Source organism: Podarcis muralis, chromosome 12 (assembly GCF_964188315.1).
Source record: "Podarcis muralis chromosome 12, rPodMur119.hap1.1, whole genome shotgun sequence".
Taxonomy (NCBI): domain Eukaryota; kingdom Metazoa; phylum Chordata; class Lepidosauria; order Squamata; family Lacertidae; genus Podarcis; species Podarcis muralis.
This window is the reverse complement of record NC_135666.1, coordinates 53,850,149-53,868,502: the sequence shown is the minus strand read 5'-3', so window position 1 is coordinate 53,868,502 and position 18,354 is coordinate 53,850,149. Positions and strand designations below refer to the sequence as shown.

The 18,354-nt window shown below is 43.8% G+C and overlaps 1 protein-coding gene across 1 annotated transcript in view; it reads right to left on the bottom strand.

Annotated features, from left to right (window-relative positions):
- The window catches only part of ITGA9 (integrin subunit alpha 9), a 243,351-nt gene that overhangs the window by 165,849 nt on the left and 59,148 nt on the right, over positions 1-18,354 (bottom strand). The window contains exons 11-14 of the mRNA XM_028751023.2: positions 17,580-17,674; positions 14,216-14,306; positions 13,300-13,345; positions 2,786-2,940 (exon numbers count right to left, since the gene is read on the bottom strand). Of these exons, the coding sequence (XP_028606856.2) occupies positions 2,786-2,940; positions 13,300-13,345; positions 14,216-14,306; positions 17,580-17,674 (387 nt within the window). The remainder of the gene's footprint in view (positions 1-2,785; positions 2,941-13,299; positions 13,346-14,215; positions 14,307-17,579; positions 17,675-18,354) is intronic.

Below are 18,354 nucleotides of genomic sequence, written 5' to 3'. Positions count from 1 at the left end.
TCAAGATGGTGGTTTCCATGTAGAGGGAAGTGAGGGGTAGATGGGGCTCATCAACCTGGGAAGGTAGACCATCTAAGAGAAGGAAAACTCTGATCCTAAATCTCCGTTTTCTTGCAAGATATCATCAGGAGAAGAAAAGGCTAAGGAGTGAACCCTACACAAGTCTGGAGTGAGATCCGTAAGGATGTTGGATGGCACCTTGTACGCCTCCTTGGTCCACATCAGTGAGGCTGAGAGGTGGGCTCTTGTTGTCTGGGCAGCCCAGGACCTCCATACAGGAATGTCACTTTGGTGCTGCTAACACAGCAGGTGACAGCAGCCACGAAATTAAAAGACGTCTGCTTCTTGGGAGAAGGGCAATGACAGGCCTAGACAGCATCTTGAGAAGTAGAGACGTCACCTTGCCAACAAAGGTTCGTATAGTTAAAGCCATGGTTTTCCCAGTAGTGATGTATGGAAGTGAGAGCTGGACCATAAAGAAGGCTGATGGCCGAAGAATTGATGCTTTTGAATTATGGTGCTGGAGAAGACTCTTGAGAGTCCCATGGACTGCAAGAAGATCAAACGCATCCATTCTTAAGGAAATCAGCCCTGAGTGCTCACTGGAAGGACAGATCCTGAAGCTGAGGCTCCAGTACTTTGGCCACCTCATGAGAAGAGAAGACTCCCTGGAGAAGACACTGATGCTGGGAAAGATGGAGGGCACAAGGAGAAGGGGGAGACAGAGGACGAGATGGCTGGATAGTGTTTTCGAGGTTACCAGCATGAGTTTGACCAAACTGCGGGAGGCAGTGGAGGACAGAGGTGCCTGGCGTGCTCTGGTCCATGGGGTCACGAAGAGTCGGACACGACTAAACGACTAAACAAAACACAGCAGTTTGACTTCACCCCCGGAAGCGCACTCCATTGTCTCTCGAGACAGACTGATGCTAACAATGTATTTCTTTCATGTTTTAAGCCACCTTGAGCATGGTTTGGACTATGGAAAGGTGGCACACAAATGAAAATGTGTTCATGTGGCTCAGGGATGCAGCTGGTGATGTGGAGCATCCCCTCAAGAATAATCACATGGGCAATATGACTTTTCTATACTTCAAGCTCAGCTGCCCTGTCATATTGGTAAAATGGATGTCAAACAAGTACAGTGGACCCTCCGGATATGAACTTAATTTGTCCCAGGGATTCGCACTTACCCTGAAAAGTCAATATCCGAAGGTGCCACTTCTGCGCATGTGCGCATGGCAAAACCCAGAAATATACACTTCTGGGTTTGCTGCGTTCATAACTCGAAATTACATTACCCAAAGGTAACGTAACCCAAGGTACCACTGTACCTAGACTTTATTGAAAAACTCGGCTTAAAATATGACTAAACTTTTATGTTACGCTGGCAGGTGAAGATCAGATCAGTTCAAACCAGAATCTGTGAAGAATGAGTTCCTCAAGCACCCACACATTCATTCAGCCTCACTGATATCTATATCTAATTTTAGCCCACCTGTTATATAGAGCCGGCAATGCTAGAAAAGTCACTGTATCTGGTTCTCTCTGAAAGAGAAGTCAATAGGACACACTGCATAGCGACATGCTATTGTTTGCCTGACTGCTTGTTAATGTACGCCCATCTCAGCTATAAATAGACTGGCTAAGATTTTAGCCTTCAACATGTTCCCATAAAACACATGGAATTTGTACCGTAATTCACAAAATATGCTGCAGAACTAAACAGATACAAGCAACCACTAAAACATTCAAGATACTTGCAGCACTATAAAAAAACAACTTTTAAATAGAACGATCTATGTTTAAACTAACCAGTTAAGAGAAAGATATGCCATTTTCACACAACCTTAAAGGAAGATTTCAGGCGAACATTAAAAAACACAAGGCATAAATCCAGGCTTGTTCCAAGACTGCCTTTGGTTTTATGGGGTCTCTTAAGAAGAGCTGGAATATATCTACTGGGTCTTCCGGTTTTCAATACAAAAAAAATTCACCACACGCAAGTAACTCCTCAGACATTTACCAGAAAAAGCTCTTGGTAACATGGGGAGGGGAGGCTCTAGCTACTTTAAAAACCCACAAAAACCTTCATCCATGTTGATCTTAGTCTTTGCATTAACTCAAAGCTATTGTAGCATAGCGGCTAAGAGAATAAACTGGCGGCCATGAAATCCTCAGTTCCAATCTATCTTTTCCATGAACTCGTTATGCAGCCTTAGGTAAGCCATTGAGTCTCACTCTTGCATCTGCAGTTTTGTAATTATACTGACCTCTCAAAGTTGCTGTAAGGATTACTGACATAACGTATGTGAAATACTTAGAACATGCTATATGAAGCAACAAGTGGACCCTACAACAACATGTTGCAGTGTATGCTAGGGCTGTGCATTGGATTTGGAATAATCATGAGGTGAAGCAGGAAGCCTGGAAGGTATTTAGGGCAAAGCAGAGTGTCTACAAGTTGACATGAGTTGAAGTGGAATCTGTGAAGTGCTTTGTGGCACCACGGCACTAAATACAGTAAAGAAAATACCGTGTACGCGTGTCTGCTGAAAGCAAAATTAATGTCTACATTTACAATAACACGGTTACATGAAGACTGGATGAAGGAAGAAGGGAGAGCGAGCGAACACCAGAGGGTGGAGAAACATGGAGGGAGAGCTGCAATGGGACTGACAGGTCTAGTTTGTAAACTTATGAGGACAAAAACAACACAAATAACATTTTACAAACATCGGTTTAGAAATTATAAACAGCAATGGATGCCAAGATAATAGTTTACCTATCGTTCCTGGAACGTGTTTGCCTCTGAAACTAAAGCAGGCTGTGACGTTTAGGCAGTTCACCGGCTGCAAGTCATCGTGGCACTGGGGAGCTGTGATGTCAATGGAAGCTGGCAGGAAAATGGAGATGTCCATAGTAATGACAGGTCTGGATCTTAAAACAACAACAACAACAAAAGCATTACTTTCGTAATAGTTAGTGGAGTGAAATGGCTGAAGAAACTGACCTATGGGTGAGAAGTCTATAGAAGTCTATCTACCTCAAGTCATCTTAGTCAAGCCTTTCTGTCCCAGCTCCCCATTTGCAACACAAGAATAAAACTACAGAGCTGCATTGCAGACCGGTTGAAACAATGACTGAGATAATGTACAAACACTCAAAAGCACTATATAAATGCTAACAAGCTTGCACAAAGCTTCTCTCCCTCCTGTATACCTGAAGGAGCGTCTCCACCCCCATCGTTCAGCCCGGACACTGAGATCCAGCGCCAAGGGCCTTCTGGCGGTTCCCTCACTGTGAGAAGTGAGGCTACAGGGACCCAGACAGAGGGCCTTCTCGGTAGTGGCGCCTTCCCTGTGGAACACCCTCCCATCAGATGTCAAACAGATAAACAACTACCTGACATTCAGAAGACATCTTAAGGCAGCCCTGTTCAGGGAAGTTTTTAATATTTAACGCTGTACTGTTTTTAACACTTGATTGGGAGCTGCCCAGAATGGCTGGGGAAACTCAGCCAGATGGGCAGGGTATTATTATTATTATTATTATTATTATTATTATTATTATTATTATCTGGAATGTCCTTGTTCACAAAAGCTTCTCTGTGCCTTTTATTTTATCTCAGACTGCCTCTATTCTTTTTTTGAAGATATGGCATGATTTACATGCAATAATTGTAGTGTTCTGCTGGGTGCTGTTCTGAAGAACTATCAGTGTGGAGTGCCTCCACAAGTGGTTGCAGCAAACTTGACCTTATCAGTATCCTGACTGTTTGGAAGAAGTCTATTGTGCTGGCGTGATTAAATATCTGCAACCATGTATGAGCCTCTTCACACAGCTTCCCATGCAGAATAGTCCCTGCAAAGTTCTGTTTTCTAGATGTTCCTGTACTCTAAATATTAACTTGTTTGGTGTTCTCCTTCCTCAACTGATAAAGCTTTTGCCAAGTCAGAGAAAAGAGATGTGTTTTATTACGTTTTAGGGCTGCATTCTTAGAACTGGCTTTGTAGAACCATCAGTCACAGCCACCAAACCAGAGGAAGTAGTCAACACAACACAAAAAAGGAGATTGCCCCATAAGAACTGAAACCCCTGAACCTCTTTGGCAAAGTTGGAATCAATTCTTCAAAAGTACGAGACAAAATTAGAGCAGACCAGTTTTCAAAATACACAGGATTGTTAACAATTGTAGTTCAAGATACGAAATATTCATATGAACAGCCTTGGTTAATTTAATTCCTGCCAAGCAACAACTAGATCTGGAAGTCCACAAAATTCAATGAAGACCTAATTTGTTTATGGGAAACAGTCCCCAGGGAAAATGATAGCCCCATTAGTACCCAGACCCTGTAATTATCCAGGGATGAGTTTGACATCATTTGACACCACTGTCCCTCCAGAGCATTTAGCAGTCACCGCTGCCATTTGAAAAAATCACATTATGTTTACTAATATTTTCTAATTGTCAGCCCTCTTGGTGGCCTGCTGTGAGACTGAAAAACAGGACATAAATAAGGCAAATAAATAAAATAACCAGTAGCTCAGATATCTCAGTGGGCATCCTGAGCCTTGTGAGAAACCATCAAACCAGCTGCCCCAAAACCTCACACTTTTTTGTACATCAAGATGGTATGAACAGCTGTGTCAAGAAATAGCCATGCCTTCGCAAAAGGACTAAATAATGACAATCAAGGTGGGTATCAAAATATAACAGCATCAACTGAGCTCTTCAGAGCAACTTGTTTTGCTGACTTGGAGCTGTCCATGGTTCTGGCATATCCAGATTTTAACAAACAAACAAACAAATTTTAACTGGGTAATCTTACAAATAACACTCTTTAGACATTTCAAACATAATGTGGCAATTCGGCATTTGCTTAGTACTTGTTGAGGAGCAGCACCAGCGCATATGCTTTGTGCCATCTTTCTGAGCTGCATTTCTGAAACTTGCAAAGATTGCTCTTACGGCAGTGCACACATACAATTTAACTGTGTGTGTGTGTGTTTAAAAAAAAGTCCTTTACCATCCTTAAAATCTCACAAGATTACTTTTAGAAAATGATTGTGTGTGTAAGCTGAAATCAAGATATCTTTCTTTTAAACAGAGCCAAGATGAGCAGTTTAATGCTGACTGAAATATGTATATTGCCAGAAAAAAGGGGAGAAAATAAATGGAATGAATAGAAACGTGTGTGTGTGTGTGTGTGTGTGTGTGTGTGTGTGTGTAAGATCTGTGTAAGGTTTACCAAATGGAATGGAGAATATCTGCCTAACCTAACTTTGACCCAGACTCTGCCTGATCCCTGCTGCCAATAAAACCAACACCTGCTCCTGAGTCTCTGTGACTGACTGCCACCACCTGCTGCCACCACCTTTCCTTCCTCGTGGTTCCAGCCAATCTGCTGATAACTTCACTCAACACCCATGAGGCCTAGCCATCCACAACAGGACACAGTCATTTCCTGAAGAACACACGTCCAGTAATCCCCCCCCCCCCAATTCCAGGTTAGGACAGAATTGCCAAAAAAGCAATTCTGTATTCATCCGAATACTAGCGACTGGGACACACAAGCAGGGAGAGCACTGCTGCACTTAGGCCCCGCTTGCAGGCATGGGCATGTGGTTGAGCAGGAAGAGAACAGGATACCAGACTAGATGGGTTTCGGGTCTGTTCCAGCAGGCTTCTATTTATGTTCTTATGCTTGTTTTTTCAAAGCCCCTCAAAATACTTGTAGACACAATGCACGTATGTCAATTTCTCTCATCGCTTGACAACTTGTAGGTGAATGTGTGAACTTGCTCCCTTGAATTATAAAGCTTGACGCAAGATGAGTTGACATGAAAGTACAGTGGTACCTCTGGTTACGTATTTAATTCGTTCCAGAAGTCTGTTCTTAACCTGAAACTGTTCTTAGCCTGAAGCACCACTTTAGTTAATGGGGCCTCCCGCTGCTACCGCACCGCCGCCGTGCGATTTCTGTTCTCATCCTGAAGCAAAGTTCTTAACCCGAGGTATTATTTCTGGGTTAGCGGAGTCTATAACCTGAAGCGTATGTAACCCGAGGTACCACTATATTGGTTAATCGGTACAGTGGTACCTCGGGTTACAGATGCTTCAGGTTACAGACTCCACTAACCCAGAAATAGTACCTCGGGTTAAGAACTTTACCTCAGGATGAGAACAGAAATCACACGGCGGTGGACCAGTGGCCGCGGGAGGCCCCATTAGCTAAAGTGGTACCTCAGGTTAAGAACAGTTTCAGGTTAAGAACGGACCTCCAGAACGAATTAAGTTCTTAACCCGAGGTATCACCGTAATGGCTCATTCAGAAAGTATATTCTATAGCAGGGGTGAGGAGCCTCAGACATAGCGCCAAAATGTGGGGGGGAAAGGAGGACTGGCTGGCTGGCTCCTGGGACCCTCCTCAGGTCACAGTCACGCCTCTTTTCCCCAGGCCACACCTTTCAGTAGCCTTGCTTCCCACACTCCTAGAATGGGCTTCTGTGGAACTCTGGTAATGGCTCTTACTTGCCTAGATGGACAGAGAGGGGCGTAAAAGAGTGCGCAGAAACTAGCCTACCATTTTCCTGCTCACTTTTGCCTCTGGCCTTTGCCTAGCACTGGCCTGTGGCCCTCAGAACAGAAATGCATCCCTTGGGCTTACAGTGGTTTCCCATCCCTGTTCAGAGAATCCTTTGCCCAAGTTGTGTAAACTGAAGGGAGATGTTTGAAATATAGTCGGAGTCGTGTGGATTTCATGCTCTTTATTCAGCTCATAGTGGTGAGGAGGAATGGAAGTTCCCTCAGAATGTCTGCTTTATATACATTATTTACACAATGGGCCCCACGTGATTGGCTAATTCCGGGATTCAACTGTAGGCCAATCAGGTTGCGGATTCACTTCTACCTGGAGCTGGATTGAGTGGCTCCTGTGGACCAATCAGACTGCTGCATTCTGAATCCTATTGTTCCAGGACCAATCAGACTGCTGCATTCCGAATCCTATTGTTCTAGGACCAATCAGACTGCTGCCTTATGGATCCTATTCAACTCAGTACATAATAGGTTCTTCTACTGTGTGGTGAAAAGGAATGGGTTCAGTGAGGCTCACTGCTGCTTTCCTCCCAGGAGATGTCTTTAACATCTGAGAGAGCCATTAAAAAAATAGCCCAAGATGGCACAGTGCCTCAGCAAGGGAAGGAGGGAAGACCAGGCAGCTGTTTTTCCTGATGGAGCTTGAAGCCTTTTGGTTCCTTCCTTCCCTCTCCAGCTCCTCATTATACCCCCCAGCTCTTTCACAGAGCACCAAGGGAGCCTTGCCTTCCTGTTGGAGGCCAAGCAGTTGACTTGGGATTTGGGGAGAGGTTCTGCCACTTCAGGAAATGGCTGTAGCTCTGCCTTCGTGATCCCAGAGGCAGGGTCCTGCCCCCAGAAGAACCCCCCTTCCTCCTGAAAGGGGGAAAGAACCTGCAAAGGGGGGGGGTTGTAAGATGCCACAAGCATATTATGCACCCATGGTTGTCAACAGAGGCATGTGTGGCTAATTCCTAGCATCATGAACTTAGACTTACAGGCTTCCTTTGAGAACCAAAGTATGATTGTCTCCTGGCTACCCTCTTGCAAATTATGACCAAAAGCTTTGCATTTCTGCAACACAGGCCTGACTTGTTGCTCAGGCTGATTCAAGTTGAAAAAGAGTTCAATCATATGGCTTTTATGGCCTTGCACTGGTTTTCTCTGCCACATGACGCTGGGGATTGGTTATGGGATCAAAGAGCCCATTCATGCATTAAGAACTGCCCAAATTCAGAGTCTGAGCGACAGCTTCATGTTTCCCTAAAACATCCTCAGTCCAGTGACAAAAAATGGCAGAAATTGTTTTGTTTTCTATGCTATCACACCAAATTGTTCTAATGTTTTGCTGATTGATTTTACATACAATGTATTTGAACTGCTTTATTAGACTGTGACAACACCCTACAATGAAGGGCAGGGTGCAAAATTTATATATAAACAAATACCATCCAAGCATACCTGCTGCATGCCAATAAAGCCATCTGTGAAATCAGAAAGTTGCAGCCAAGTATGGGAAACATCCGACCTTCCAGAAACTGCTGGACTGGAACTGCCATCATCCCTAGCCATTGGCCCTGCTTGCTGCTGCTGATGGGAGTTGTAGTCTAGTACCATCTAAAGGGCCAAAAGTTTCCTATATTTGCTCTAGACTCATTTCTGGGAAATACAGTGGTCTATTGCTTATTGCACCCAAGTGCAGAAGTGGCCTGCATTACATTAGTTCCTGCAGCAGTAAATTACTTTAATAATTTTTTTATTTTTTATTTTTATTTTTTATTATACATACCCCACCCATCTGGCTGCGTTTCCCCAGCCACTCTGGGTGGCTCCCAACAGAATATTAAAAACATCAAACATTAAAAACTTCCCTAAACAGGGTTGCCTTCAGATACCTTCCTTGTCTTTAAAGATTTCTAGAAAAGAAAATTATCTATTTTCACAAGGTGCTTGTTCCAAGCCTGAAGTTCCTGCAGAAGAATCTTATTCTTAACCAAGAGCCATAATACTGGTTCCTCCGATAGTAAACACAGAATCAAAACCAAAATGTGGCCGCGATGAAGCAAGGGGAAGGGATTAGCATATTTGTGGGAACCTTGAGGTCTCCAAAAGGGCAGTTTGGTATTTTAAAAAATGCCTAAGAGGGTAAAAACTGTTGGTTGCATCCTCAGTAACTACGGAATGATGAGTGCCAGCTGGAAAAGGCGGCCAGTTATCTCTCCTCCTTGGAAATGGTGGGCGGGACCATGAACAGGGAAGGCAGATCCATTAAGACAGGGGTCAGCAAACTTGTTCAGCAGGGGACCGGTCCACCGTCCCTCAGACCTTGTAGGGGGCCGGACTATATTTTTGGGGGGAAATGATGCAAGAGCACCACGAGCCCCATTGGCTGCTTACCTGTGTCTTGCGAGCAGCAGGGGCTGGCGGCAGCAGCGGCAGAGGGACGATGAGCAGTGCACTAAAGGGCTCTAGAGAGGGGCTGCTTTAAATGGCAGCCGCTCGAGCACTGCTGCTGCTGGCACCAACAAAGCCCAGTCCTCTTCCTCCTCTAGGCAGGGCATGGAGAAGCCAGGAGGAGGGAGGGAGGAGGCGGTGCTGCCATGTGAGGGAGAGGGAAGGAGAGGGAAAGAATGTGTGTGCCGGCGATCCACGCGGCAGTTCCCGGACGGTCCGTGGGCTGGATCCAGAAGGCAATTGGGCCTGATCCTGCCACGGACCTTAGTTTGCGGACCCATGCATTAAGGCCAACCTGTCTGCCTTCAGTCAGATCGTGACTGCCTGCCATCTTACTTAAAACAAGTCAGAGGTGGCTCGGCCTGTCATTGGCTCTGGCTCCACCAACTGTTGGGTCTCCTGCCCTACCAGTCCAAATGGGCACCAGTCGCCTTTTAGGAGGAAGGATACACTGCAGCATTTTGTTGCAGATTCCACTTGTGGCTTTCTATTGCCTGGCTGGACGCATGCTAACCATTACTGTAACTGGTCAGCAGCTTGACACCTGCTACAATATTATGAGAGGGGCTAGTTCTCTCAAGCCAGTGTTTGTTTCATCTAGCGAGTGTAATACCACAACACCAGAACCTCAGAAGGCAGGCATCCATAACTTATTGCTGTGCTATTATGATAAAGTGCACTATTTAGGGCAACTTATTGAATTCTCTAAAACCCTCCCCAAACCATATGCAGTATGGTTCTGTGACGTGCCCTTTTGTCTGCAGACAGGGAATGGAACAATTATTTTTCTTAGGCTGCTTATTGACCCATATAAAGGTAAAGGTAAAGTGACCCCTGACCATTAGGTCCAGCCATGACTGACTCTGGGGTTGTGGCGCTCATCTCACTTTAGTGGCTGAGGGAGCCGGCGTACAGCTTCCGGGTCATGTGGCCAGCATGACTAAGCCGCTTCTGGCGAACCAGAGCAGCGCACAGAAACGCCGTTTACCTTCCCGCCGGAGCGGTACCTATTTATCTACCGTACTTGCACTGTGACATGCTTTCAAACTGCTAGGTTGGCAGGAGCAGGGACCGAGCAACGGGAGCTCGCCCCATCACGGGGATTTGAACCGCCGACCTTCTGATCGGCAAGCCCTAGGCTCTGTGGTTTAACCCACAGCGCCACCCACGTCCCTATTGACCCATATGCTAAACGCATTGTTTACCAGGGTGATAGTTGCTCACATCAATCTGGAATAATAAAAATAATAATAATTGTACCATCCATCTGCTGGCTGGGTATAAATGAGTATGTGCACCCTTTGAGAGTCCCCATCAATCCCCCCAAATCAAAGCAGCTTCACCAAAAGCTTTTAATATCACTTGGCAGAATGTGTGCTGCTTTTGGCAAAGAAACTTTGCAGAACTTTTTGGGGGGAAGTGTGGGCTGGGGAGGAGGCAGAGGCCGACTTGCGACTTTACCCTAATCTTAATCCAAACAGCAAATGCAGCACACTCCCTGACAGCCGGTAGCTGCAACTCATCAGCCACACCACATGTGTCGCTTGTAATGCACAGATCTCTAAAGAAATAAACAGAGGCTGTTGTGGTGGGTGGATTCTGGTTGATGCAGGAACCTGCAAAGCCTACCGGATCTGCCCTTCATAGAAATGCAGTAAGACACCGAGAAATGGATACAGCAGCATGGATGCCTATAAAGTTAAGGTTTTTGTTACTTCTGGTTTTTCCTAGAGCAGCAGTACATGGAGATCCACGTTGCTTGCGTTTTATGAACTTATCATGGCGCATCAAGGTGGCAATGCTTATGTTCCCCCGCCCGAATGTTGCAACACAAACTTGATACAGTGGTACCTTGGTTTAAGAACAGCTTAGTTTATGAACAATTTGGATTAAGAACGCTGCAAACCCAGAAGTAGGTGTTTTGGTTTGTGAACTTTGCCTTGGAAGCAGAACATGTTGAGTGTGTTCCATTTGTAAATTGAGTCCCCTGCTGCTATGGGAAAGCACACCTTGGTTTAAGAGCACTTTGGTTTAAGAATGGACTTCCGGAATGGATTAAGTTCATAAAACAAGGTACTACTGTATATGGGAAATATCCCAGGAAATGCAAGTGTCCTTTCCCATAATGTACTCTCCCAAGCACAACACGGGAAGCCAATCATGCAGACTAGTTGCCCTTGTTGGAACCATCTTCATCATCTGTGTTAGCTACATGCACTGGCAGGTAAAGAAGAGCAGTGATGAAGCAGAATCGGGTAGCAGGTGATGCTGAGGACCCGACTGGAGAGCCACTGCCACTCAGAGCTGCCAGTGCTTGGGCTAGACAGACCAAAGGTCCAACTGCTTGTACAAGGCAGCTTCCCAGGTTCTGCTCAAGAAGGCATGGAGAGAGAAAGACAGGGCTGTCTCACAACACAATAAAACACACAACTGGAAAAATATTCTAGCACTCTCCATGCCCTATAATACCAAAGAGAGAGAGGGGGGGGAGGGAGAAGGAGGAGAGGGAGAGGGAAAGAGAGAGGAACAACTCTTAGCTACCTCCATGGCCATGAAAGGAATTAGCTGGAGGAGGAATGTGGTGGAACAGAGCAACAATTCAGGTGTAGAAGGCCCTTTTCCAGCACTTTGGAGAATACAGTTGTTAGCCAGTGATGCTTCTCATGGGAAGCACACAAGAAGAGCATGGTAGAAGCAGCCACTCCTTGTTTCTTTTCTCCAGCATCTGCCGAAACAGAGGTATCCTACCCCAGAATATGGAGGTTCAATTTTAGCTATTGTGGCTAGGCAACGAGAGGAAATGGGGAACTGCCTTGAAATATTGTTCATGGTGCAGCTATATAGCAGAAACCATTTCTACGTGCCTCCAAAAACATGACATCTGTTTGCAATATAAAGGTATCCAAAAAATGGGAAACCGTAAAACAAGTACAAAGGGGTGCCTAATTGAACGAAGGATGCCCATAATTGTGTTTGTTCTAAGTTGCCTTTTGATTGGTGCTGATACACTAATGAGCGGCCCCATCAAACAGCAAAAGAAAAACCCAGAGCTTCTCATTTTTCCACCATTTATTATCAGACTTCTTTGTTCATTTCATGGGCATGTTACTCCAGCTGTTTCCTCTAATCAGATCATCTCCACACCACCTCTCTCTCTCAAGCCTTTTCAGCAGATCACATTCACAAAGCAAAACACCACTGCTATCTTCCCTAATTTTGCAGTCACAAACTAGCAATTTAACTAAACAATATCATACGATTGCCCAAACAGTTGCACACGCATCTCCTGTAGCAATATAAAGAGAGGAAGTACTGAGTGCAGAGGTTGCTCTGTCTCAAGGCAAATGTTAAAAAAGGTAGTATAAACACCAACAATTGGGAAACACTGGCCTGCGAGCGCTCCAGTTGGAGAACAGCCTTTACCAAAGGTGTCATGGGCTTTGAAGACACTCGAACTCAGGACGCGAGGGAGAAACGTGCTAAGAGGAAGGCACGCTTGGCAAATCCACACCGTCATCAACTCCCTCCCGGAAACCTATGTCCCCACTATTGAAGGACGTGTGGATCCAGAATTGGCCTCCACAGTCACTTACGGACTCATTGTTAAAACCGTGTTTATGGAAGACAATCTTACTCGGCTACGAGTGATCACAAAAAGAAGAACCTGCTATGCTCCTTCAACACTTTGCCACTATTTATTGACAACTGCTGACTTTGCTGCATCTAAGTGAACAACACCTACAATTCTGACTATCGTTCATTCAATTCTACGATGCTCTTTAGGAGCTCAAATAAATCAATACTATGGTGCTCCGAGAGCTTAAACAAATCAATGAAAGAGCATTAGCTGTACTGTTTCTCTGTCAGCCAGAGGTGTAAACAAGGGGAGTTATGACCGTGTATGAAATGTAGCAATGTAGCATATATGATCCAATGCTCAACAGTACAGCGCTGCTTCAACTGGAGTGATCATGAAAAGAACAGTTTAACACCATTTGTAGCTGCTGTGCATACAGTGTTGTTGGCGTACGAACACTTGAGCATACTGTAGAAATATTAACCCGCAGTTGCTGCTATTAGTGCTTGGCTGTTTTGCTAACTGGTATAAATACTCTTTATAGCCAATGTCCAGAAAGTAAAAATGGTTGCACATGCAAGACTCAGTGGCAATTTCTTCCCAAGATAACTTGGAAGAGGAACAGCAAGAAACTGCAAGATGCACAGAGATCAACCTTATTAAAGGGAAAGTGGTAAATTGACCTCACCTTAGAAGAATCACATTGTTTGACATAAAGGCTCCTATCGTCACATCTGAAAATAAGAGAAAACATTTAGAGAAATTTGCACAGGTGCCCAGCATCCACATCCAAAACATACTATAGTTGTTAAAAACAAATCTCTCCCCTCTTGCAATGTAATATTCCCAGTTAATATATTCTACCATTAATATCTTGCATATAACATGCATCTCAGCGTGGTCCACACGTCCAAAAGAAACAGACATAATCAAGGTACCAGGTTCACAACAGCAAGCAGAGTTGCCTGACCACCATCCAATTATCAACTTGCAGTTATCTACTGCTTTTGCCCCAAAACTGGTCATTGGCAGTTGCCCTTTGGCTAATCAGAGACCAATTTCATGGTTTGTGAAGGTACCATAGTCGTTGGTCTTTTTAATTTCACATTAGTTGAGATTTATAGTCCTCTTCCTAAAAGATTGCATGATCAGGGGGAAAGGATTATTTACTGCTGCTCAGATCTGTTCCAAAGGAAATAATTCAGTCCAACTACAAACAAACAAACAAACAAACAAACAAACAAACAAATAAATACTCTGAAACATGTGGACATTTTTTAAAAAAATAAGAAAACAAAAGTGAATTGGGTGTATACACAAAATTGGTCCTTCCTGCCTGCCTTCCTTTTTACTTTTATTTCCCAACTTTCCTCCAAGCTACTCAAGATGGTATACATCTCCATATTATATCACAACAATCCTGTGAGGTAAGTTAGGCTTAGTCAGTGATATGTACATTCTCCCCTTCATTTTTTTCTATTTCTACGATCTTTTCATTTGTATTATCCATTCTTCCATTCCATTTCATCTGTTTGTTTGTTTGTTTGTTTGTTTGTTTGTTTGTTTGTTTGTATTCTTCTTCTTTACCAGTATTACAAACCTACCTGGATAGCCATTTCCATCCATGTCAACTCCTCCAGAAATGGACTGGCCAAACATCTGTAACATTGGGCTTACTCTCCTCCCAGGTATCCTCTGCAACAGACAACACAGAACTGGAATCAATGGAACCAAGAAAAACATAGCACCGAAGTTGCTTACAATCCGTTGGATTCAATGGCAAATCTCAATGATTTTCATGGAATTGGAATCCATGAGCTGGGAACCACATGTCCATTCAGGTCTCGCCATTAACCGAGGGAAATAAAATAAAAAGGGACATGCAAGGTTTTCCAGCTCTTTTGAATTCTCACACATTGGATCTAATTCACCCACATTACACCTCCTCTGTTCAAGGCTATTCTGTTTGACGCAACATGTAAGCAATGACACTGGTTATTTGCAAGAAAAAGAGGCTCTATACTCCTTAGCACATTGTTCATTCTTCTGAATCACCTGTGTGAGCATCCACCACTATCTGCCCCCCAAAAGTATAATGTGCAATTCTACTAGTGACTCTCTCAATCAGTTTCAATAGAGTAATATTGATTCCTGCTTTGAGTGTGTGATTTGTGAGATCTCTTAATAAGATTTAAACTCAGAGCAAGGTCTCCAATCCCTAACAGCACTCTTGGTCCAAGGCAGTTGTCAACTGACCCTCTGCTGGCCCATTTAACAGATGGATGGGTTCACAGAGCCCTTAGCACAGACCATGCAGAAAAACGTTGTAAAATACTGAACACGACACCTCCGTTTTGTAGAAGGGGGTGCAATGATTGTCCTGCACTTTCAGTTTAGTGCTAAAGCATCAATCTGGCTGGATGCAAAGCTCCCAGGTGGACATGGATTAGAAAAAGAAATGCAATAGGTGGTAATACTGACCAACTGTCAGCTGGGAAATTAATAGAAAACAACGAATATCTCAAGCTTAAAGGAAAGGAAAGCACTCTAAAACTTCTCTTAAAAAAGTAAGGAAGAAAACTTTCCCACTCTTGGACCTGATAACACTAAAGCAACTGAAAGCAGCTGAACTCCTCAAATTACATTTACACAAGAGAATGTGGCTAGGTTTTTGCGGGGGGTCCCTCTTAGGGTGGCAAACCAGGGCTACGCATATCCCACAGACATCTGCAGGCTATTAGGGTATAAAGATTGCAGTATAATGCTACACAGCTTTGAGAGCTGCAGACAGAACCAAAGGCCCTGAAACCTAGCCTGATAATATTTATCTAGCGTACACATTTATCTGCAAACCAATTACAAGTGCTTCATCTGCATCCAAATCTCGCTGCAGCAGAGGTAAAAATCAGGCATTCAAAATGAAATGGGAGGGGTAGGAGTATCTCACTGCAAACAAATGATCCTTTCTTCTAACAAAGATTGTATATGTGTGTGGATGTTTTTTAATACACAGCATCTGGATGGTTCAGAGTTCCAGCAATGGGACACAAAGCCTTTCACCCCAAGGTTACTGGTTCAAATAGAGGCCAGGTAGGCAGACACTACAAATTAAACATATGAAACAGCTTGATGGATTTGTAGCCAAATGACCTTCAGCCCTCTTCCTTGAGGACAAGGCAAAGCACTAAAACATGGCAGAGACAGAGAGAGAGGCTGAACACAAGGAAAAGTAATGGAAACTAGCTGGCAAGAGCACACCCTGAAGAAGATCACAAAAGCTGAAGACTAATCTGCTCAGAGACAGCAGTGTCAACTGCACTGTTTTCTATGATTAAGCTGTCTCCTTCTGAAATGCCTATATTACCTCAAATATGTAAAAATTAAGAAATAACATCTATCCGTCCAAATCTGGACATCCTCAACCAAAATGCCATTTTGCATTTCAGTCTCGTTCAGTAATCTCCCATCATTTCAGTGTGCAGGGAAGAGTCGTTCACATGCCACAAATTATCACTTATAAAAATTATCATAAAAAGGATTTCGTTTGCATTTTCTTTATTAAAAAGTTAATGCGTACTTTTAAAAAAGTCAGCAAACAGCAGAACTAATCACTCACAGCCTGCTCTAAGCATCTCAAATGCAACCACTGAAACTCTGACTTAGCATCCTGTAGGAGCTCCCGCCCAGCAACAAAACAAAATATTTAGACCAGAACTTTAAAACAGCTGAAAGTTGAAAAAACAGGCCTGATTTCTTTTTGTCTTTGAAAAAGCAAAAACTTGCCACTATCCAGACTAGAACAAAAAGCTCAGTCTGCGATCTACTGATGTATTTGTACTAAAGTGTCCTAAATCATTGCAGGAGGTAGGACTGACAAAATCTTTGAAATACTGTACACCAGGCACGTCCAACAGATAGATCGTGATCTACCCGTAGATCACTGGACATCAGTGGTAGATCACTGGCTCCCCCCAAAGAAGCTCAACAACTTTAGCTCCCCTAAAAAAGGTCATTTTTTTGCCCTGCACCCCCAAAAAATGGGGCTTTCCTTCTCCCTAAAAAAAGCTAAACAACAACTTTGATCTGAATGCCTAAAAAATAGGCCTTCCTCCTCCCCAAGAAAGGTCAACAACTTTGACCTGAACCCCCAAAAAGGGGGTAGATCACTGCCAGTTTTTAACTCTGTAAGTAGATCGCGGTCTCTTGGGAGTTGACCACCCAACAAATTCCATGGATTGACTTCACTGAAGTCAATAGAAGGTGCCTGGTGCTTGTTTCTTTTTATTTAAAACAAACAAACAAACAAACAATTTTCTTAAGAATACAGTGGTACCTCAGGTTACATACGCTTCAGGTTACATATGCTTCAGGTTACAGACTCCGCTAACCCAGAAATAGTACCTTGGGTTAAGAACTTTGCTTCAGGATGAGAACAGAAATTGTGCTCCGACGGCGCGGCAGCAGCGGGAGGCCCCATTAGCTAAAGTGGTGCTTCAGGTTAAGAACAGTTTCAGGTTAAGAATGGACTTCTGGAACGAATTATGTACTTAACCCGAGGTACCACTGTATTAGAAAAAGCCTGATGTTAAGCAGCTTGCAGATTAGGTGCATTTGAAGAAGCATTTATATTTTTCTTTTTGGAATACAGTCCCACAAACACTCTACGGGGAAACCTGATGTTGGGAAAGATTGGGGGCACAAGGAGAAGAGGACGACATAGGACAAGATAGTTGGACAGTGTTCTCGAAGCTACCAGCATGAGTTTGACCAAACTATGGGAGGCAGTCGAAGATAGGAGTGCCTGGCGTGCTCTGGTCCAGGGGGTCACGAAGAGTCGGACATTACTAAATGACTAAACAACAACAACAACAACAACAACATCCAGTGGCATTTATATCTGCCCCAACTCCCCTTATATATCCTGCCACGTTTCTACATAATCTATAGTGTCACGTTCCCAACGCTTACCATAGAATATTGAGGTATGATGCCCCCCATGGATCCATGGTAGATATAGACTGATCCAACGTAGTCATCTTCTTTAGGAGCACCAATGGCAACATCTAGGCAAGACAATGTGAAACAGTGGAAATGGGAAAGAGCCCCTTTCAATTTTTACTTTTTTAAGACTCTTGCCGCAACAAATCATCTTCATCATAAAGATGAAAGCCACTCAATCAGCAGCTGCCTGGCTTATAAGAAAAAAGTTGCCCCATTTAATGAGCTGATTTTAAAATAAAACCCTCAAAATGCATATTTACATTGCTTCTAATGAGAAACATCTGTTTGGGTTCCACAAATAATACCAGCCATGCGCAAGGGGAATCACAGCAAGCCTTTACATGCTTTATGTATCTCAAGGGAGAGATCTGGCATTGTACATGAAGCCACCACTGGCACACAGAACGCAAGCCACCCACCATGAAGCCATGGCAGATCCATTGAAAAATCCACTCATAATGCCAGCTTTCTAAAGCCTTGATATGATGCAAGTTGGGATGGATTGCTCAGCTCTAAAGCACTGAGAGGAGTTTGAAAGAAAGCAACAAAGATGGGTGGCAGGGAATGTGTCTAGGCCAAGGCCTGCCCAAAATGACATTATATCCAGAATTACGGCACTGCTGTTTTAAGTAAGTTTTAAGTTGCTTCAAATTGTTTTTAATGTTGGATTTTAAATTTCTGTAACCCACCCTGAGACCGCAGGATGAAGGGAAGCTAATAAATTAAATTAAGGACAATAATA